Source organism: Rhineura floridana, chromosome 7 (assembly GCF_030035675.1).
Source record: "Rhineura floridana isolate rRhiFlo1 chromosome 7, rRhiFlo1.hap2, whole genome shotgun sequence".
Classification (NCBI taxonomy): Eukaryota; Metazoa; Chordata; class Lepidosauria; order Squamata; family Rhineuridae; genus Rhineura; species Rhineura floridana.
The window spans coordinates 46270733-46290203 of NC_084486.1; the positions used below are offsets into that span (position 1 = coordinate 46270733).

The 19471-nt window shown below is 41.2% G+C and overlaps 1 protein-coding gene across 1 annotated transcript; it reads right to left on the bottom strand.

Moving 5' to 3' along the window:
• Nucleotides 1-1968: 1968 nt before the first annotated feature.
• On the bottom strand, nucleotides 1969-19153 carry LOC133389657 (putative lysosomal acid lipase/cholesteryl ester hydrolase). Its single transcript, XM_061637689.1, has 9 exons — nucleotides 19049-19153; nucleotides 18306-18423; nucleotides 15884-16082; nucleotides 15167-15276; nucleotides 13750-13889; nucleotides 11453-11599; nucleotides 9286-9357; nucleotides 6258-6329; nucleotides 1969-2202 (listed from the first exon to the last, which is right to left on the bottom strand). Exons 1-9 carry the CDS (start codon nucleotides 19151-19153, stop codon nucleotides 1969-1971), a joined length of 1197 nt encoding a protein of 398 aa, XP_061493673.1.
• Nucleotides 19154-19471: the final 318 nt, after the last annotated feature.

A 19471-nucleotide genomic window follows, 5' to 3' on the forward strand; every position in this document is an offset into this window, starting at 1 on the left:
TCAGGGGAAGCTTAGTCCACATTAGCAGACATTGTACCTCTTCAATTTGTGTGTTTAAGTCATCTTCCCATTTAGCCTTTAATCCCATCAGAGCTGAGAATGAATCTGCCAGTAGTATGTTATTTAAGAAGGAAATTATACCTTTAAATTTTTTGTCCAAATTAACAGAATAGTTTTCAAAGAAAGTCAGGCTTCTGTGTGAAGTAGACGATTAATAGGAGCACTGAAGTACCGAACTTGAGCCAACTGAAACCAAGCAGGAGATCTCTCACCTAGCTGTGCCCTAATTTGTTCATCAGAGAGGGAACATCCATCTTTAAACAGATCTTTTATCCTATATAAAAGTTTCTGTGCTAATTTTTATATTGCTGGAATTTATCTGCAACTTACCTGGTTCAGAAAAGGAAGCATCGGAGAATAATGGGCGCTAATAAGCCCATCTTTTCCAAACTGTTGGAAAAGATTACGACTTATGGCGCCCTCTGAATCAGTAACCTCCAAGAGCATCTGTCGTGAACCACCTTGTTCGTATCTTGTAAATTCAGGCCTGTGGCTTCCTTTATGGAATCAATCCATCTCTTGTTTGGCCTTCCTCTTTTTCTGTTTTTCCCAGCATTATAGTCTTTTCTAGTGAATCATGACTTCTCATGATGTGTCCAAAGTATGACAACCTCAGTTTCATCATTTTAGCTTCTAGTGACAGTTCTGGTTTAATTTGTTCTAACACCCAATTATTTGTCTTTTTCACAGTCCATGGTATGCACAAAGCTCTCCTCCAACATCACATTTCAAATGAGCTGATTTTTCTCTTATCTTCTTTTTTCACTGTCCAACTTTCACATCCACACATAGAGATTGGGAATACCATGGTCTGAATGATCCTGACTTTAGTGTTCAGTGATATATCTTTACATTTGAGGACCTTTTCTAGTTCTCTCATAACTGCCCTCCCCAGTCCTAGCCTTCTTCTGATTTCCTGACAATTGTCTCCATTTTGGTTAATGACTGTGCCAAGGTATTGAAAATCCTTGACAAGTTCAATGTCCTCATTATCAACTTTGAAGTTACATAAATCTTGTTATTACGTTAGTCTTTTTGATGTTCAGTTGTAATCCTGCTTATGTGCTTTCCTCTTTTTCATCAGCATTCGTTTCAGATCATTACTGGTTTCTGCTAACAGTATGGTATCATCTACATATCTTAAATTACTGATATTTCTCCCTCAATTTTCACACCTCCTTCATCTTGGGCCAATTCTGCTTTCCATATGATGTGTTCTGCATATAGATTAAACAAATAGGGTGATAAAATACACCCCTGTCTCACACCCTTTCCAATTGGGAACCAATCGGTTTCTCCATATTCTGTCCTTACAGTAGCCTCTTGTCCAGAGTATAGGTTGTGCATCAGGACAATCAGATACTGTGGTACCCCCATTTCTTTTAAAACCGTTCCATAGTGTTTTGTGACCTACAGAATCAAAGACTTTGCTGTAATCTATAAAACATGGGGTGATTTTCTTCTGAAATACCTTGGTCCATTCCATTATCCAGCGTATGCTTGCAATATGATCCCTGGTGCCACTTCCATTTCTAAATCCAGCTTGGATTTTTTCTTTTCCAGAGAGCCGGTTGTTAAACATTTACCAGCACACCACTGGCTCCACCCCACAATCAGCGCCCCGTGCGGAGGCTCCAGGCTTGTCTTCTTTTCCTTAGAACTAATGTGATGAGCAGACCACTTAAGTTGTTACTCAACACCTCCAAGATCCATGGATTTAAATACTTATGAGCAATGCAAGAATTTAATTTCCTGAGCTATAACTAAGCTGCACATAGACAGGTTAATAATACTGTATGTATTTAAGAAGGTAGGAATAACTTTTTTTAAAAAAAAAAGAAGCTATAGACTGATGGTGCTGGTTTCTTGAAGAAATGTCAGGATCACAGCTCCAAGAATGGCATAGACTCAATGATAATTCTGCATGAGCTCAATTATTTCTATGTACATGTGCTGTGGGGCATCGAGGCCCCAGATGAAATCCAGATGTGCCCATTCAGGAATATTCTTGTGGTAAACTAAGTTCGGGACCTGAGGCAGCAACAGGGCAACGTCCTTTGGGTCTGCAAGCCAGTCTTGACTGCCAGTCCAGAGAGCTGTTGGTAGAGTCATCTGTTTTATGTTGTAGAAAGGTGGTGTTGGCTAAAAGGGAGGGGGAAAATAATAGTTTAAAAAACAGTTTGTAGTTTATAACACTGAAAAGACTTCCGAGCCAAAACTCTCTCTTTCTGTCTCCATACATACATAGAGATGCACACAGAGTACAGCAGGAATGAGGAACCTGTTGCGCTCCTGAAATTGCTGGACTACAACTCTCATCATCTTCATTGGTCATACTGTCTAGGCATAATGGGGGTTAAAGTCCATCGTCATCAATATGGGGATACCCTTAAAGACAGTCTAGAAGCTGTAGCTCAGGGGTCACCAAGCTGTTGCCCACCGGTGCCATGGCAACCTTGAAGGATTCAGTAGCACCTCCAACAGGTAATCCAAAATCTGAGCTTTCTTTAAAAAAAAATAAAAAAAGCAAGGCTCTAACCGTCCTAGGAAGGAAGTTATAGAACACAATTTACAGGTATCCTTCTGAGCAATTTCTGTGATATGAGCCAACCTGGCTGCTCCTGCCTGCCTGAATTATTAGCAATGAGTGAAGTCAGAGCTGTGCTTCATAAGCGAGTTGTTTGTACACCAGGCAGCAGGAATCCCTGGGGTCCTAAAGAGCTGCATTTTTCATGCTTCTAGTCCTTCGAATCTCCATAGTTTCCTCTTCCTTTTCCCCTGGCAATCAGAATGAAACTTTCCTGTGCTAGGTTTGCCTAGAAGTTATTTTCTGCAAATACTACTATATAATAACTGTGGGTGAATGTTAAAGAATCCCACCCCAAAGGCAAATGTGAAAACTCTGCAAAGAGACTTAGGCATGTCTCTTTCTTTGCAAGAGCTAAAGACCAGGGACTCATCACTAAAGACAGGAAATTAACCGTATAGTTAATTTACAGTACAATGGTATACATGTCTACTAAGATGAAATTCTTTTTGTGTTTAATAGGGCTTACTTCCAGGTGAGTGGGTACAGGATGGCAGGCTAAATGTTGATTTAGGGTTGGCATTGGGGAAAACCAGAATTCTTGTTCTTTTATAGCTTTACAGCAGGCAGAAATTCACCAGGGCAAGCCTTTTTGTAGTATGGAAATATAGTTATGGGCAAAGCTTCACCATGACTGTTCTCTAATATTGTGTTATGCCATGCACCCATGGTAGGCGGCCCCAGTGCTCATAAAATTTGAAATGTCCCCTTAGGTCCAAAAAGGTTGGCAACCCCTGCTGTAGCTATAGCAGAATACAGGAGCAAGAGTGATGTATGGTGCCCATGGGGAAACACTGATTCCCCAAAAGTACATTAGCTGCCTATATGCTACCCAGCCTGATATAAGGTGTTGATCCAAATGTTTCAAGGAGTGCTTCTCCCAATATGTGCCCACATACTTCTTGAAACTTTATATATTAAATGTATACCCCACCCTTTGTTCCAAAGGAGCCCTTGATATTGCCTGGGGAGGCCTTGCTAGTGGTCTTGGCAAGTGTGTTGATCACTGTTTGGTGATACTCGGCAGGGCCTTCTCTGTGGTGGCACCCCAATTGTGGAACTTCTTTCCATTGGAATTCAGATTGCTCTCCTCAGTGGCGATCTTTGAACACCAGCTTACGATGTATTTATCATTCAAGGAAATCATGAGAGTGAAAGGCCATGTATGAATATTAGAGTTATTTCTGAATTACATAAAGTATTCTTATTCTTTATTAAATTTATATCCTACCTTTTCTCCCAAAGGGAGCCCAGAGTGGCAAACAAATGATAAAGCACCAAGAACATCTTAAAAACATTTTAAAAACAAAACAAAAGCAGTTCCAAGACAGATGCAGACTGGGATAAGGCCATAGTGTTTTAGTGATGGTTTTAGGCTTTTAATTGTATATTGTATTTTATGTGATCATTTTGTACAGAGATCTAGGGAGATGGAGAGTGGTCCAGAAATGAAAAAAATATTAAAACCAGCAAACTTCTGGAAGGCCACATGTCTGCCCTACAAGACAACACATCATATTGTGGTAAGAGAGAGTCACAATCCAAGTCATGTGTCAGAAATAAACAGAAAACTTGAGAGAAATAGCCCCCTCATTTCTCCCCAGCACTCAAAGAGTAACAGAGGGGCAAACTCTACACTCAAGAATGTGCAACAATATATAATAAATATAAAACACTCTAGACTCACATTAAGGATACAATAACCATTAGTACATCCATCTTAAATTAAACATATAAATTAATATAAGATCTCCAGATTATACATATTTTTTATTTCTTGATTTTTATTTTTATTCCTTCTCTTTTACTTCCTCCTATTTCCCCCTTTTCTTAAATTTGCAAATAAAAAATTAAATTAAAAGTGTGCAGGGACGCTCCAGTAAGCACAATCTTGAGTAGAGACATAGTGGGAGGCAGGGGCAGGGCCGGTGCTATCATTAGGCCAACTAGGCAGCCGCCTAGGGTGCAGACCTCAGAGGGGCACAGTACTGACCTTTGAGGGGCACAGTTTTATACAGATTAGTTTTTTTAACCCTTGGAGAAAATGCAACTAAAATCAATTTAGCAGTTTCAAGTTTTGTGCTTTTCATTTTTTCTACAAGACATCTGTTTTTGAAAATTGAAGTTAGCCATTTTTTTTGGGGGGGTGCAAGTAGTTAGCCTTGCCTAGGGCACAAAATAGCCTGGCACCAGCACTGGGCAGGAGACATTTACTTAACCTCTTTCACACCTATTTCCCTACTTGAAAATGTCCCCTAGCTGTTTTTACACACAATCACAAACACACACACATGTGCACACGCACACTCAAGTTCGCAATTAGGATTTAGTTTGCATGTAACATCAAGCCAAACTATGAATGTGCAATCTGCTGGAGAGGAGATCGCAGCTGTGCTGTGAGATAAGCCATAGTTTGCTTTAGCATTAAGTCTGAAATCAGGATCATCGTTTGTCTTGCTCCAAACACACCATGAGCTGGAACTAAGGTTTGTTCTTGGGATTACAACTCTTGGTTTGTCGGGACCAAGCAAAACATCAGCTAAACCATGGTTTATCTCACAGCAGCAGCAGGACTAAGGGAAGAGTGCAACAGCCACAATTTCCTCTCTGGGAACCCCCACACTCTAGCCAAACCAGGAGTACTGAACTACTAAGAGCCAAAACAACACAGAATACATACAACCGCCAAATAAGCATTTTACTGTATTTCTATAGGCCAGCTTTCCCCAGCTTAGTGCCCTCCAGATGTTTCAGAACACTATTCCCATAATCCCTGACCATTGGCCATGTTTCCTGGGCTGATGGCAGATGTAGTCAAAACATCTGGAAGGTACCAGGCTGGGGAAAGCTGCTATAGGCAAAATTTGTCCTTTTATACCCTTTATCACATCATTCGCTCATAACAAAGTGTTGGTGGAACTTTGTTTTATCCAGTATGTATTATATTGTTATGAGGATGGGAGTTGGGATGGATGATTCCTGTGGGTCCCCTTTCCAGCCTCTGATTTGGAATCCTGTGCCTTGGAATGAGGAACTCTCTGCTGGTCAAATGAGTCTTTTGTTAACCAAATAGATTGGCCAGGTAAGATAATCGGCCGATCAGTTGCCAGCAACGGTGAATGGGCCAGGGAGACCCTTTTATCATTGAAACTCTTCAGGAGATGATCTCCCCACCCCACACTCCTGGAGCCCAGCAGAGGCTGGTAGTTTGAGTTGTGTCTAGAGAATTGCTGGGAACTGGAAGGCAGGCAGAGAGAGACTGGCTCTCTGCACCATGGCATTTGGGATGCCTCCTGCAACCCAGATGGAAAAGCTGGATATTAGACTGCTGACGCCTTGAACCCCTCCATCCTTGAGCTCAGGTTGGAATGTGTGTAAATAAATAAACCATATTTCATAAAGACACTGCAGTCTCCGCTGACCTTCTTCCCAAAGGAAACCAAACCCTGGAGCAGCGCAGGGACCCCCAAAATCTCACCGCTCAGAGATTGGGGAAGGCGCGCAACAATATGAACAGCAGCCTTTGCCAACAGTAGTTATGGCATGCTTTACCAGTTTCTACTCTCATGGAGGGAGAGAGAGAGAGAGAATGGCACTTCGAAATTCTTACCAGGTTATAATGAGCCATGTTTTCTTTCTTACTACCCCAGTCAAAGGCTTTGAACTTCCCAGACTTCACACCCTGAAAAACAGGTGTGCCATATTTTGAAAACACAAATGGAAAAGGGGGTGAAATAGAGGTGTGCGCGATATAAATATATCATGGTGGATGGCACCCACATAAACAGGAATTGTGAACTGTGCTGTAATTAAAGTGATGAATGACATTAACTCCCTCTTTGTGTGGAGAAGAAGAAAGGTTAATGTTTTGACCACTCAATCAAAGTTGCACAGAGCCATTTGCAAGCAGCAGGCGTTATGTCAACGTTTGTAGTTTTTCCAATGATGCTCATCTACCTCATGATGAAATATTATGATGCACTAATGTAGATGTGTGTTACCAATTATGAGTTATCCTATTCACAATGACTTAGAAGTAACCCCCATTTACCTTAAGGGGACTTAAGTAAACACACAAAGAGTCGAACTTTTCTATCACCCTGTAATAGGAATTTTCCTCTCTGTTCCCGACAGATGGAGAAAAACCCCAAATAACCCTTTGCCCAGAGTCAGAACTGGATATAGAACAGGGGTGGAGAACCCATAGTCGAATCTTGGCCCACCTGGGGGTCGAGTTTCAGGAAGGGGTTTGCATCAAAACCCTTGCTAAAGTGAAGGGTTTTTTTCTCTGTTTTAGCAGGGCTTTTGATGCAAACCCCTTTCCCCTTCACGATTCAGGAAAGGGTTCGCATCAGAATCCCATGCTAAAATGAAGTGAAAAAATCTTTGCAAGGTGCTTTGAAGTCCCAACTTTAGGACTTCAAAGCACTTTGCAGCTGATGTTATTGTGATGTCAGTTTATTGAGAGATGGGCACCCTTGCACATTTGTCAGATTTGGCCCCACAGGCAAATCCTGATTGGGATCTGGCCCATAGGGCCAGAAAGGTTCCCCACTCCTGATATATAGAAATGTCAATCCTGAACACAAGTTATAGGACTGCAGTCTAACAGCACAAATATATGCAGAACAACTCAATGGGACTTACTCCCGGGGTAGTGTGTCTAGGATTACAGCCAAAGCCAGAATTAGAAAGACCAACTCCATCTAGCCCCAGTGCTGCTATTAGAGGCCTAAAGATCATCCCACACAAACAATCCAAAATGGAGAGCAGGTGCATGCCTGACAAGCAGTGCCTAGGAAGAAATGATTCACATAAACAAGCCAATTTTTAATGCCTGTCTACAGAACCACCCAAACTATCACAGATAATGGAAATCCATATCCTCCACTGCAACAAGTCTATCGTAGAGCTTGGAAGTAGTTCATTACTTTTTTGAGGAACGAGTGGATAATTCCTTTACATTTTGATTTTGAATTTTATTACTTTTGTGGAGTAATTGTAATGTTTCCAGCATTACTTGGGGGCATTACTTGGGAGGGGGGGAAAGTCTTCTGCTCCTCTGATTTGTGGATGGAAATCATGTGCTTCAAACTGGGCTTCTGTGCAGCATCACTCTTTCCTCGTGCTCAGTGGGTAGGTAGGAGGCGACGAGGGAGGAGGTGGAAAGTGAGATGGGGATGGAGTGGAGAATACAATTGTTTAAAAAATGGACAGTGGTAGAGAAGAATGGAGAAAAGAGAAGGAGGGCAAGAACATGGATAAAGGAGGAGAAGGAGGCAGCAGCAGAATGGAGATAAAGACTGTGGAGGTAAAAGATGGCAATGTGTGTGTGTGTGAATACTGTGTTTGCACTTGGCACACAAAGTGGCCTCCACCACCCTCTCTGGCTACTGTGATGCATTTGCAATATTTTAACTTTTTTGTAACTCAGGGGAAAATGTTTGCTTGGGTGAGTATGCCTTAGCTGGTGGCAGGGCAGGGTCCGGGAGGTGGTTAAGTGAGAGAGATTATGCTGGCTGGCTGGGGCGGGGGGTTGCACTTGGTTTGATGTGCAAAGTTCTGAGTAGTGGCCTCTGCCTCCCTCCCCACCTCCCTTACCAGCAGAGAGACCACCATTGCTATATTATGGATAAAAATAATTATTCTACTACCTCTGTATGTGTGTTTATTTTTAATGTTGTTTTAGGCTACTTAGATGTGCAGCAGCCAAGGCCAGGACCTTGTAGGGTTTTTAAAAAGTAACTGAAATGTAATTGTAGTGATTACTTTTGAGAAAAAGTAAAGTAATCAGTTGCTTTCAGAGCAATTGTAATTGTAATGGTAATTACTACTTTTTTGGGCCATGTAATTGTAACTGTAATTTATTACTTTTAAAAGTAATCTTCCAAGCTCTGGTCTATAAAACAGATGAACATGTAGCTTTTCTTTTACACATGGTGCCATTAGCTACACATGGTCAAAGGAGTCCTGAACCTCTTGGTAAGGGAGTTCTGTTTTGATAGCGCCATACAGAAGCTACCAGCAAGTACCATTCAAGACCATGTGCTTCCCAGTCATAGCACTGCTTTGCTTACCCGATGCTACCAAGGCAGAATAGCACAGCCTTCACCAGCCTGGTGTTCTCCAGATGTTTTTGACTACGATTGCCAGCAGCTGCAGCCAGCATAGCCTGGCTGATGGGAGCTGTAATCTAAACAGGTTGGCGAAGGCTGCAGTAGCACTATGAACACCCACATTCATAAATACACACAAGCACCAAAGCATCTAAAATACCACGGAAGGTAGTATTTGTACATGCTACACAAAGGAAATATTATGTCAATGAAAAAAAGACACAGCGAAAAATTATACATGTTGCTTCTGAAATTCCCCAATTGGTAATGTTTAAACACAAAAGGGCAAGCATCAGCTTTAAATCCATTATCATAAACGTAAAATATATTTGTTGGATGGGAATAAACGAGAGGCAAAGTTATTGAGTTTGACTTTTCCTTCCATTATAATTCTTAATTTCCATTATAATTCTTAATTTCACTTTCAACAGCCTGTTCCTTTAATATGGGCCAACCATTCGACAGCTGAAATCAATGCAGAACGTGGGGTTTTTTTAACAGAATTGAGGATTTTGGGTCTACCTGACTCCAGTGAAGCATGTTCTGGACAGATGTCCCAGCTGGAAAGTGTGTTGCATATACCTCTATTCGACTCTGTAACAAACAGCAACATTATCAGCTGAAGTTATTACAAAGTACAACAGCCACTTCACTTCCTTTTTTCCCATTTGGTTTGTTTGAACAAAACAACTGCATCGGAGCTTAACACTGGGTATCATGCAGAAATCTGTGCTTATTTACAGCAAAATACTAACTACCAACATCTCTTTATGGAGATCAACTTGACACTCTAAGGTAGATACCAATCCCAATATTATGTTACCAAGCAAAACTGAGGTTAGCTTAGAGCAAGGCATTTCAGTTTTAACTGACTTACAACATTAATACATTTTTAATATCAAAATACTTTAAGTGCAATCTTATGCCTACTTACTAAGTAAATACCATTGTGTTCAACAAGGCTTGCTCCCAGGTAAATGGGAGCCCTAACAATGCTTTTCATGATACAGTACAACTCAACCCTGTAGCCAGAATAGGGCAAATGGGTGCACCACCCTCCCCCTAGATCTGTGTCCACTACCCCAGATTTATTAAAGGGAGTTTCTTTTCAATTTGTCACATGACACACAATGACAGTCTCCATTTAAAGAATGACAGTTTGTTTTAAGAACAGGGGTAGTTTTAAGAATAGGAGCCTCTGAAAAAAGCAATAAATAAGGCAGTGCACAACAAAAGCCTCGTCTGGAAGAGTCTGTGAAAGTCATCTCATTCAAGACTTTCCCTGACTGTAATCATGAAATATCTATCTTCAATCACCCTACATTTACGAAAGTGTTCCTGAAAAGCAGCCTGCATGTGATTATGACCCTTGAGTAATATATTAGAACTTTGTATTATGGGCTAGAGTTAGACCCCACATCTTGGACTTTTCTTTGCTGTGCTTTTCAGTTTCGGTTGTGTTTTCTACCCAACCAGAAATAAAGAACCATGTTTGTTTGACTGCAATAAGAAGTAAGTTTGTTAATTCTGCAGTTTTTATGATGAGTAGAGCATGGTTGGGTGCTTATTGCTAAATGGTAAAATAAAGAGACAAAAAAAATCAACCCGAAGTTACCCTTTGCTGTTTTAAAGCACCCACTATACTCACAATCATAGTGACTATTTTTTGTTGATGGCAAAGAACGCAACAGAAACACTGCTGTGCACACTATAGTTAGCTGGCTGGCCATCTAAGCTATAAGGCCTAATTTCTGATTTTCCCAATGTGTGCAGCTCAGTATGAGAACTTTTCCAGGTTTCTGGGCAGAAAAATCAACCCAGCAACCAGTTTTTTAAAAAATCCAATTGCTTTCTACAATTAGTTTCCATGCACTTAGTTAGTCCTCTGTAAATGAACCAGTCTTTCCTTGATTGTACAATAAGGAGGCAGTTCAGGAACAAGACTAGAAGAAGGGATCCTCAAGGAGAAGTTAACAAATATATCCTAAAGTATTTATTTTGTCTCTGCCCTTGGCCCTCACATCCCCTCCAGTGAAGGGGGGGGTTGGCTAGGGCTATGATCTTTCCCCCAAAATGTCCCACCTAATACAGAAGGATGGCTACAGGGCTGGTACAACCTTCCTCTTTCAACAAGCCTTTTAAGTAAAGACTTTATCCCAGTCTGCAACTGTGTTGGAATTGATTTTTAAGATGTTTTTAAAGCTTTTTTAAAAAAGATGTTTTAAAAGATGTTTTGTTTTAATATGTTTTTAAAGATGTTTTGTTTATGTTTAGTTTTGTTTTAGTATATTTTAAAGTCTGTTTTTATGATATTTTAGAGTTTTTAGTGTTTTTGTTTGCTGCCCTGGGCTCCTACTGGGAGGAAGGGCAGGATATAAATGAAATAAATAAACTCTTCTAGGGCCAATACGGATATGAGAATTAACAACTGTTGTTAGAGTGGACCATAGCATTGCAAACTGTGGCTTCTAGCACATGAACTCCCAAACCCTGGTCTGATGTCATTTCCAAGAAGAAGAAGAAGAAGAAGAAGAAGAAGAAGACGAAGACGACGATGAAGACGACGAAGAAGACGACGAAGAAGACGACGAAGACGACGACGAAGATGACAACGAAGACGACGACGAAGAAGAAGACGAAGACGAAGACGACGAAGACGAAGAAGACAAAGAAGACGAAGAAATCTTACCATATTTAGATTTTTCTCATTAAACCCACACGCTAGGAAGAAAATATTGCCACAAAGACAATCAAGTAAGAAATGGCTACACACGTGAATAGCTAACCATTTCAGACCTTTGCTCTGGGGAAGAAACTGCTTCGTTCCAATTATTTTCTGTCAAAACAAGGACATAAGTACACAGGTTATATTGTTAGTCAAGTCTCCATTTTCCTAGGGATACTTCTAAAAATATCAAGAACCAACTACTATAAGGGGTATTATGAGAATTCTCTATTCAGACATTTAGGATGGAATACCCATTCATATCCCACATGCACACTTAGGCGTAAGCATCCTGTACTATGTTCTTGACACAAACACTGTAATTAAAGTGATCTAACCTGACACAGGGATGACAAGTAATGATTAAACAATTCTCCTTTTAATTTTAATTTTATTGTTTTAATATGCAGTAAGAGGGTATCTCACAAGAGTGATTATGTTTAATGCTTCTATTAAGTAATGTTGTGCATTTATGTATTTGTAAATATTCAGTTTGGTCTATGCACGTAAATAAAAATCAATCAATCACTCAGGCATAAGCATCCTGTACTATGTTCTTGACACAGCGATCTAAGATGACACAAGTCAGGTACATGTTGACGTGTATGCAGTGTGCAACCGATACCCTTCCAAAGTGCCTCAGGCATGAGCCAGATTGCAGTGGTTCCCCAATGTCAAATAATTTCAGTAGGAGCCCAAACATAGCAAAGACTTGCAGTTATGCAAACATAGCCTATAATTATGGGCACTTTCTAAATCTCAGGCCATTCTGCCAAATAACCAGTAGCCAAATGTTCTGGTTTGCAACTGTTTATTCCCACAGTAACTTCAACAGAAGTGCTTAACTTCTGTATTGTTTGCATGGCGAACTAAGGAAGAATTAATTCACTGGCATATCTCCTGACTTTATCCCAGGGCCAAGAACACCAGCAGTGGCTGCTCCTCCTATTGACACTCAAACTATTGTTGCCAGAACCACAAAGTCTGCAAGGTGATCAAATACCACCTTGGCCACAAAGTCACTAGAGGGCTTTAGACAACCCCCATCTCTCATTCTCAATCCTCTCACCCACCAAATTGCAATCTTGGATAATACTGAGCACATGACAAGGTTGATATACAGATTACTGAGTTAAAAGGGGGGTATTGGCTATATGCATGCATACAGTGATCTCAGCTCATGCTGAGCCCCAAACAAAGAGCCTCCAACAAGATCAGCAAGTCTTTTTGAGCCCTGAAAAGGATTGCATGTGCCTATAACTGCCCCCAGCCATGTGATCAGCAGTTTGACTTGGCTGTCTTCTCTTACAACCATACATTGTTTAACACGTTAAACAGGTATTCACTAACAGGCCAAAAACCCTTGCGGTTTAAGAACATACCTATAGCCAACAGATATTTCTATCAAACTTTTAATAGGAGGGAGATTGGGCAGCTCTAGTGAATGCACCAGAGGAGCAGGAGACCTGATCTCCTCGCTGAGATACTGTACTGCCCTACAAATTTGTCAAAACATAAACACAATTTGGGTTGGTCTTTCACAGTCTAATCCACTTCCTATGTAGTTTGGAAGAATTTGATAACGTGATTTTCTCTGCTTAGTGAGTTTGTCTGCTTTTTAACCTAGGAGATAAGATCATTTGCATGCTTATTGAGTTCAATGGGATTTACTTCCTTGCAATCTTGCTTAGGATAGGTGAAAGTGACCATGGTGAGGAGGGAGGGGACTGGAAGCTAAGGGGGGAGGAGAGGTTTGATCATTTTCATGCTTGTTGAGTTCAGTGGGATTTACTCCTGTGCCATCTTGCTCAGGATAGGTGAAACTGACATGGAGGAGGAGCAGGGAAGGGGAAGGAAGGGGGACAGGAGGTGCAGGAGAAGGGGAGACAATTGGGTGGGTGGGCACTGGGCAGAGGGAAAGCCCCTTTCCTTTCCAAATGGAAAACATTGTTAACAGTATCATTATTGGGGGGGGGTTCACCTACCTTTTTATTCTACAGCAAGCAGATCTCCCACCGAAATTTAAACCAAAGCTGTCCCTGGCCACATCCACACCAGACATTTATTCCACTTTAAACAGTCATGACTTTCCCCAAAGAATCCTGGGAAGTGTAGTTTCTGAAGGGTGCTGAGAGTTGTTGAGAGAAGCCCTATTCCCCTCACAGAGCTACAATCATCAGAATTCACTGGGAAGGGAGGCTGACTGTTAAATCACTCTGGCCATTGAAACCCTGCCAGGAGAATAGGAGAGTAGTATGTACTTTGAGCTGGTGTTCAGGAACCTCTGCAAGCCTGGTCAGCACCGGGTTGGTTAAAAACTTTGCTGTGGCTATGGGTGCCAATCCAAAAAACATTTTTATCTTCTTAGCAAGCTGTGGCATGGTTGAAAATGCAATGAATGCTGGGCAGCAGGGTGGAGAGAAGAGAAGAGAGATGAATGCAGTCTTGAACAAAATCCAAGAACAGAATTTTAGCCAATTTTCTCATAACGCAAAAGCAATCAAGTACACTGTACTTTACGACCTATGAGGAACAGTTTACTTTCACAATCTTCAAGTCAAAAGGAACTGTTATTTATTAAGAAATCTGATTAGGTAGGTTTGCCTTTAATAGTGAACTAAATCAAATTTCTTCCCAAACCCTAGATAAAACCAAGTTTAAAAGCAGGGAAGAAAGAAGCATTGCTTCAGTGGAAGCTCATCAGAATATAAGGTGCAAGCAGCACACCTGAAGCTTAAACGAGAGGGACCTAACCACACCACTTTAGGGATGGAGTTTTATAATCTGGGCATCACAACAGAAAAGGCCCTGTCTTGCTTCTGACCAACTGAAAACCTTTTGGGGTTGTGTATATTTCCTCAAAATTGTCATAGTTGTACGTTCACTTGATAAACTCACTTTGTGGCTGTCCTAAGAATCAATGACACGTAAAGTGACAGTCAGACATGACTGTTTTGGTTATAGAACTATGGTTTGTCAGACCAAGAATGAGTGTTTGACCCCCACACTCCCTTCTTCGCTTCTCTTGTGGGCCTTAATTCAGTACTTTGACAGTTTCTGAACTAGCTCTTCCAGTTACATTGAAACTGGGATACTCTTGTTCAAACTCTGACTGTAAACCACATTTGATCCAGGTTTGCATGCCAGAATTTTAATCTAACTTCTTTTAAAGGCTGTTGTTATGATGTTTTGAAGTGTTTTAGTTTGCCGTCCTGGGGTCCTACTGGGAGGAAGGGCCAGATATAAATTTAATAAATAAATAATACTAAATAAACAGAACAACCATATCACAGTTCAGACAAACTGAAGCAAGCACAAAGCATATTTAACAAGGTGTGCAGGGAGTATTGTACTCCAGACACCACTTTTGATAAGTGCTTACTATTTTGACTATTGTTCGAACATTAGTGTGGCCTAGGATACCTTAAACCTCAGCCCAGAGCCACTTTGAAACATTAAATAGTTCTTATATGATAAGTATTTCTCACCAGGAAAATGCAGGAAGTCATCACAGAGATTGCTACTTAAAATGATTCTCCCTACTTGTCCAGTGGCTCTGTGTGTAATTACTCTACTATGAAGAAACTCTCTTCTGAAATAAATATGCAAGAGCAACTGTACAAATAAATGCGTTGCTATTAGAGATGCCAAGGTACATTTAAAAGTCTGTTAACCTACCCACAGTCGTGCCCTGGGAATAGCCAATATAAAATATTCGTTCCTGTCCAGTTTTGTTCAGGATAAAGTTTATCGAAGCTGGAAGATCGTATTTAGCCATTTCATCATAACTGCAATGGAAAAGGAAGAAGATGTTTAACATATGCAGTGGGATCTCCTAAAATGCCATGCTCTCCGCCCAATTTTCAATACAAGAACAGCCTTGTATCTGGCAAACCAGAGTTCATCTCCTCCATGGACCCTTCAAGTCAACAATTCTCCAATCATTTGTGAAGCAGAGTGAACGGGTTCTTTTAAAAGGACAAAGTCAGTACAAACTAGAAAGCATTCTTAAAATGAGTAATGACAGTGGCTTCCCTTGACAGTTTTCCTCCTTTCCAAAGTATCATTCCTATTTGTACCATCTTCCAGTGACATTTTTGTATTTTGCATCCCAATGGCTTTCAGAGTATGGGGAAGAACATGAATATATTGCAGAGACAGTAACTGGATTTGCAAAAGGAGATCTGGGTTCAAAGGTCACCACTTGCCCATTGAGCTAATGGGTAACCTTGAGCCAGTCACCATGGCACACAATTCCCCAAGTGAACAATACATGCAAGTTTCTTTAAAAAAAACCCCACAAATTCCTGGTAGGAAGTACATGGCCCATTAATCACTGCAAAGGGAAAACCAGGAACCAACAACATGCAATTGAGTTTGACAAGCTCACTCTACCTGAATATCCAGAATTCTTCTTGTTCCACCGTATAGTTTATATGTTTGCTGGACCAAGTGTTACCTCTGCTGTTTCCTAGCCAAACATCATAGCCAGCATCAGCCAACATAAAGCCCAGGCTGTTATAGTCCAGATTTGACACCCAGTTACTGCTATCGCCAAGCAAGCCATGCTGCAGAAACACTGCTGGCTTGAGATCTGAAAGTGAAAAGTTTTAAAGCATAGTTACAAGAAAGGATTCAATGTCGCTTTGTAACACTACTCATTCTTATTATTCCATACCTACTGCCCTGACTCCCAACCATAGAAGGAGACCTGAGTCTGAGACCTGATTCGAAGGCTGGGTTTCTCAATGAGCTTTATTCCAGACGTCAGCACAGGAATACAACATCAGGCATTTTAAGCATGATTCAGAACAGGAACATACAGGCTACACATATCTCAGGATGCAGAACCAGTCATGTGGAGGCAACAGCAGACTGTTGTCACAACCACCTAACCATGCCCAGCCACCTAGATATAAGAGAAAAGGCCAGGAGCATTACCTGTCCGAGCATTCTCTAGTACTTCTCAGCTTTTGCTGCAAGGCGAAGCCTACTCCCAAGAATAGAGAGCATTTTCTTTTGCTGAAACTGCCTCTTTTCTAATCTGCGTGTCCTCAGCGAAAGCATAATCTCTGACTCTAACACACTACGTTCACTTTCCTCTCTCTGGAAGACAGCAGGCTGTTCATTAGGTTTTATCTGTTCATCAGCTAGGTCTGAGCTGGGTGCCAGCTGGGTGTTTCTCTGTCATAGACACAGAGGGGGTATGGGCACCATTTGACTAATCAGATTTACAGCTGCCAGAGATTTCCCCAGCGCCCTCCATGACATCTGTAACCCAATCTGGCCAAAGGTTCTCCTTGGGGCCCATGACACCTACTATGAACTTGGAGCACAGAGCAGGCATGGCCAGCAATTGAACAGAATGGGAGCGCTTTCACAAGTGATGCCTTTTGGTTTGGAATGAGTCACTTCGGAATGCATTATTATTATTATTATTATCATCATCATCATCTGCCCTTCACCCTAAGGTCCTATGGCAGATTACAACAATTTGAAATACAACTTCAAAAACAGTTTAACACAAATTTCAATCACAAAAGCAGTATGGGTACTAAAACTCTACATCTCAGGTTATCAAAGGAAAGCAGGGCAGAGGCATTGTTAAGATCTAACATATATGCTCAATTCAATACAGCTAAAACACCAGCCTTAAAATTATAATGGGAAAAGCACCCTTTACTTGCATTACTGTTTCTTCCATCACTTTGGTGTCATGTACTGCTTGTTAATTAGAACAGACCAACTGTGTAGGCCACTTTTAAGTTACAGTGGTTATTAAACATGATTTAAAAAGTAAAGGTAAAGGTGTCCCCGCACTTATAGTGCAAGTTGTTTCAGACTCTTAGGGTGACGTCTTGTGACGTTAACTAGGCAGACCGTATACACGGGGTTGGATTGCCGGTTCATTCCCCGGCCTTTCTTTACCCTCAAGCATATGCTGGGTAGTCATTTTACTGACCACGGATGGATGGAAGGCTGAGTGGACGTCGACCCCTTTTACCGGAGGTTCGACTTCCTCCTTCTGTTGGAATCAAACTCCGGCCGCGAGCAGAGCTTTTTGCTACGTTACCGCCGCTGTAGAAATAGCTTAGCACTGGAAGGATGAGTCTCAGTCCATGTGCCTTTCCTTCATGGTACCACTTTTGTCTCAGGTCCCAGAATCAGATTATGCTCTATTCAGGCTTCACAAAACCAGCAGCCTCATCCCACCCCCTTTCCTTGGAATGAACTCCTCACTCAAGAAAAAGCTGCATACAGGGACCACACAAAGGCAACTGAGCTGGCAGTCTCTCCACCTCCACCCTGCTCTGGTATCTCATCTTTTAATCAGGCAGTGAGTCTAGCTATTTAATGCATGCAATTGTCTCTGAATGGCTACAACACATATATCTGTGATGAATGAAAAAAGACTCTTTGCAACAAAAGAGATCTCCCTTCTCACAAAAAAGATCACATGCATTTTCCAATGACTTGAGTCAAGAAGGTATGCAGCTAACAGCTACATCAGGACTGTTAATGGCTCGAGTCAACATGGACTATGAACTACTTATTCTAGCTTCCCCTTCTCCCTGCCACAACACTTCCCCACTTCTTTGAATAGCACAGGACTAACATGCACTTGACCTCATCGATTAATTAAGAGCTATAATAATCTAACATTACCAAACAAATTGCCTGTTTTTCCATTGGCCAAACTTTATATAGCCAAACCTGTCCAAACCAAGAAATTATTACTTTTCTACATATTTCCCCACAGTTTTAAACATGTGTATAGATGTGTACACACAATATATACCTCAAAGCACACACTCACCCTTATTCCACTGATTTCTTTTCCCATGAGGGATTCGGTTAATATTCAGAATATACCCATCATCTGTCACCACTTCATATTCCTCACTGGGATATCCTCTGAAGGAAATAATTTCACTCTGAGGGGAAAAGGAGAGAAAGGACAGGGTTTGGTTGGGAAGGTTCACAAGCGACTGTGAAATGCCTAAGACACTTCTTTTCCACACAATACCATGTTGATTGGTTTGTACATAGGGACCCTGCTGGGATCCTGCCCCCCTAAGAGTAAGGGGTCTACAACCCCCCATGACCCTGGACGACTACTTCCCTGCCTACTTTGAACCAAAACAGGACAGTGTCCCCAGTTAAGAACAGGGGTCGCCAAGGTGGTGCTCATTGGCCTTTCCTGGCGCCTAAAGGATTTTTAACCTCCCTCTGCCAAAATTAAGCTTGAAAGAATCCTTCTGTTGTAGCTAGTACACCTTTATTTCAGAATTTATCTTTTTCTGCTGTTGTGCTGCTGCTACTGCAACACTGCAAATGTATTGGGAGGGAAGGGAAGGGAATGTTAGAATGATAAAGATATTATTAGTATTAATACTAATACTAATAATAGAAGAAAAAGAAGATTTTTGTGCCCCCTGCAATCCCAACATTCAGTGAAAATCCAACTTCAAAACTATGGAGGATTGCACCACTAAGCAGCACCAATTACCAAATATGCCTTAAACTAAAGCAGATGTGACCAAAAGTTGAATGGCTTACAATATTCATAGTAGCTTCTGGATCCACATGTCTTCTCCTTCTCAGATGTGCTTCTGAAGTTACAAGGCCTTGGACCAAACTTGCCACAATTGTGAGGAGCCACATCCTTGATCTGCATGCAAACAGATTCATCTTTCGGCATTGATGTCGAAGACTGCTCCTCCACAAAGTTAGATTAAAGGCAACTGTGAAGAATACGTACTTATAGCTGTATTATGTTCTGCAGATAAAGTGGTTCAAGTAGCTTATAATAACACTGTTTCTCAATAACAGACATTGTTTTCCTGGAACAAAAAAACACCTTGTAATTGATATGTTTGGTTTGGGGCTTGCTCAACTCCCAATATAATCCTACGCACATCAGAAAGACTTTGAGTGGTATCCAATGCTGCTATCCCATTCATGCAACAGACTTCCACTTGC

Coding starts and splice junctions, on each gene's coding strand:
- LOC133389657 (XM_061637689.1), bottom strand. CDS start 19,153: ATGTGGCTCCTCACAATTGTGGCAAGTTTGGTCCAAGGCCTTGTAACT. Junction 16,083..18,305: donor AAGAAATCAGTGGAATAAGG/GTGAGTGTGTGC, acceptor TTTCACTTTCAG/ATCTCAAGCCAGCAGTGTTT. Junction 2,203..6,257: donor ACATGGCTCATTATAACCTG/GTAAGAATTTCG, acceptor CCTCCCTTTTAG/CCAACACCACCTTTCTACAA.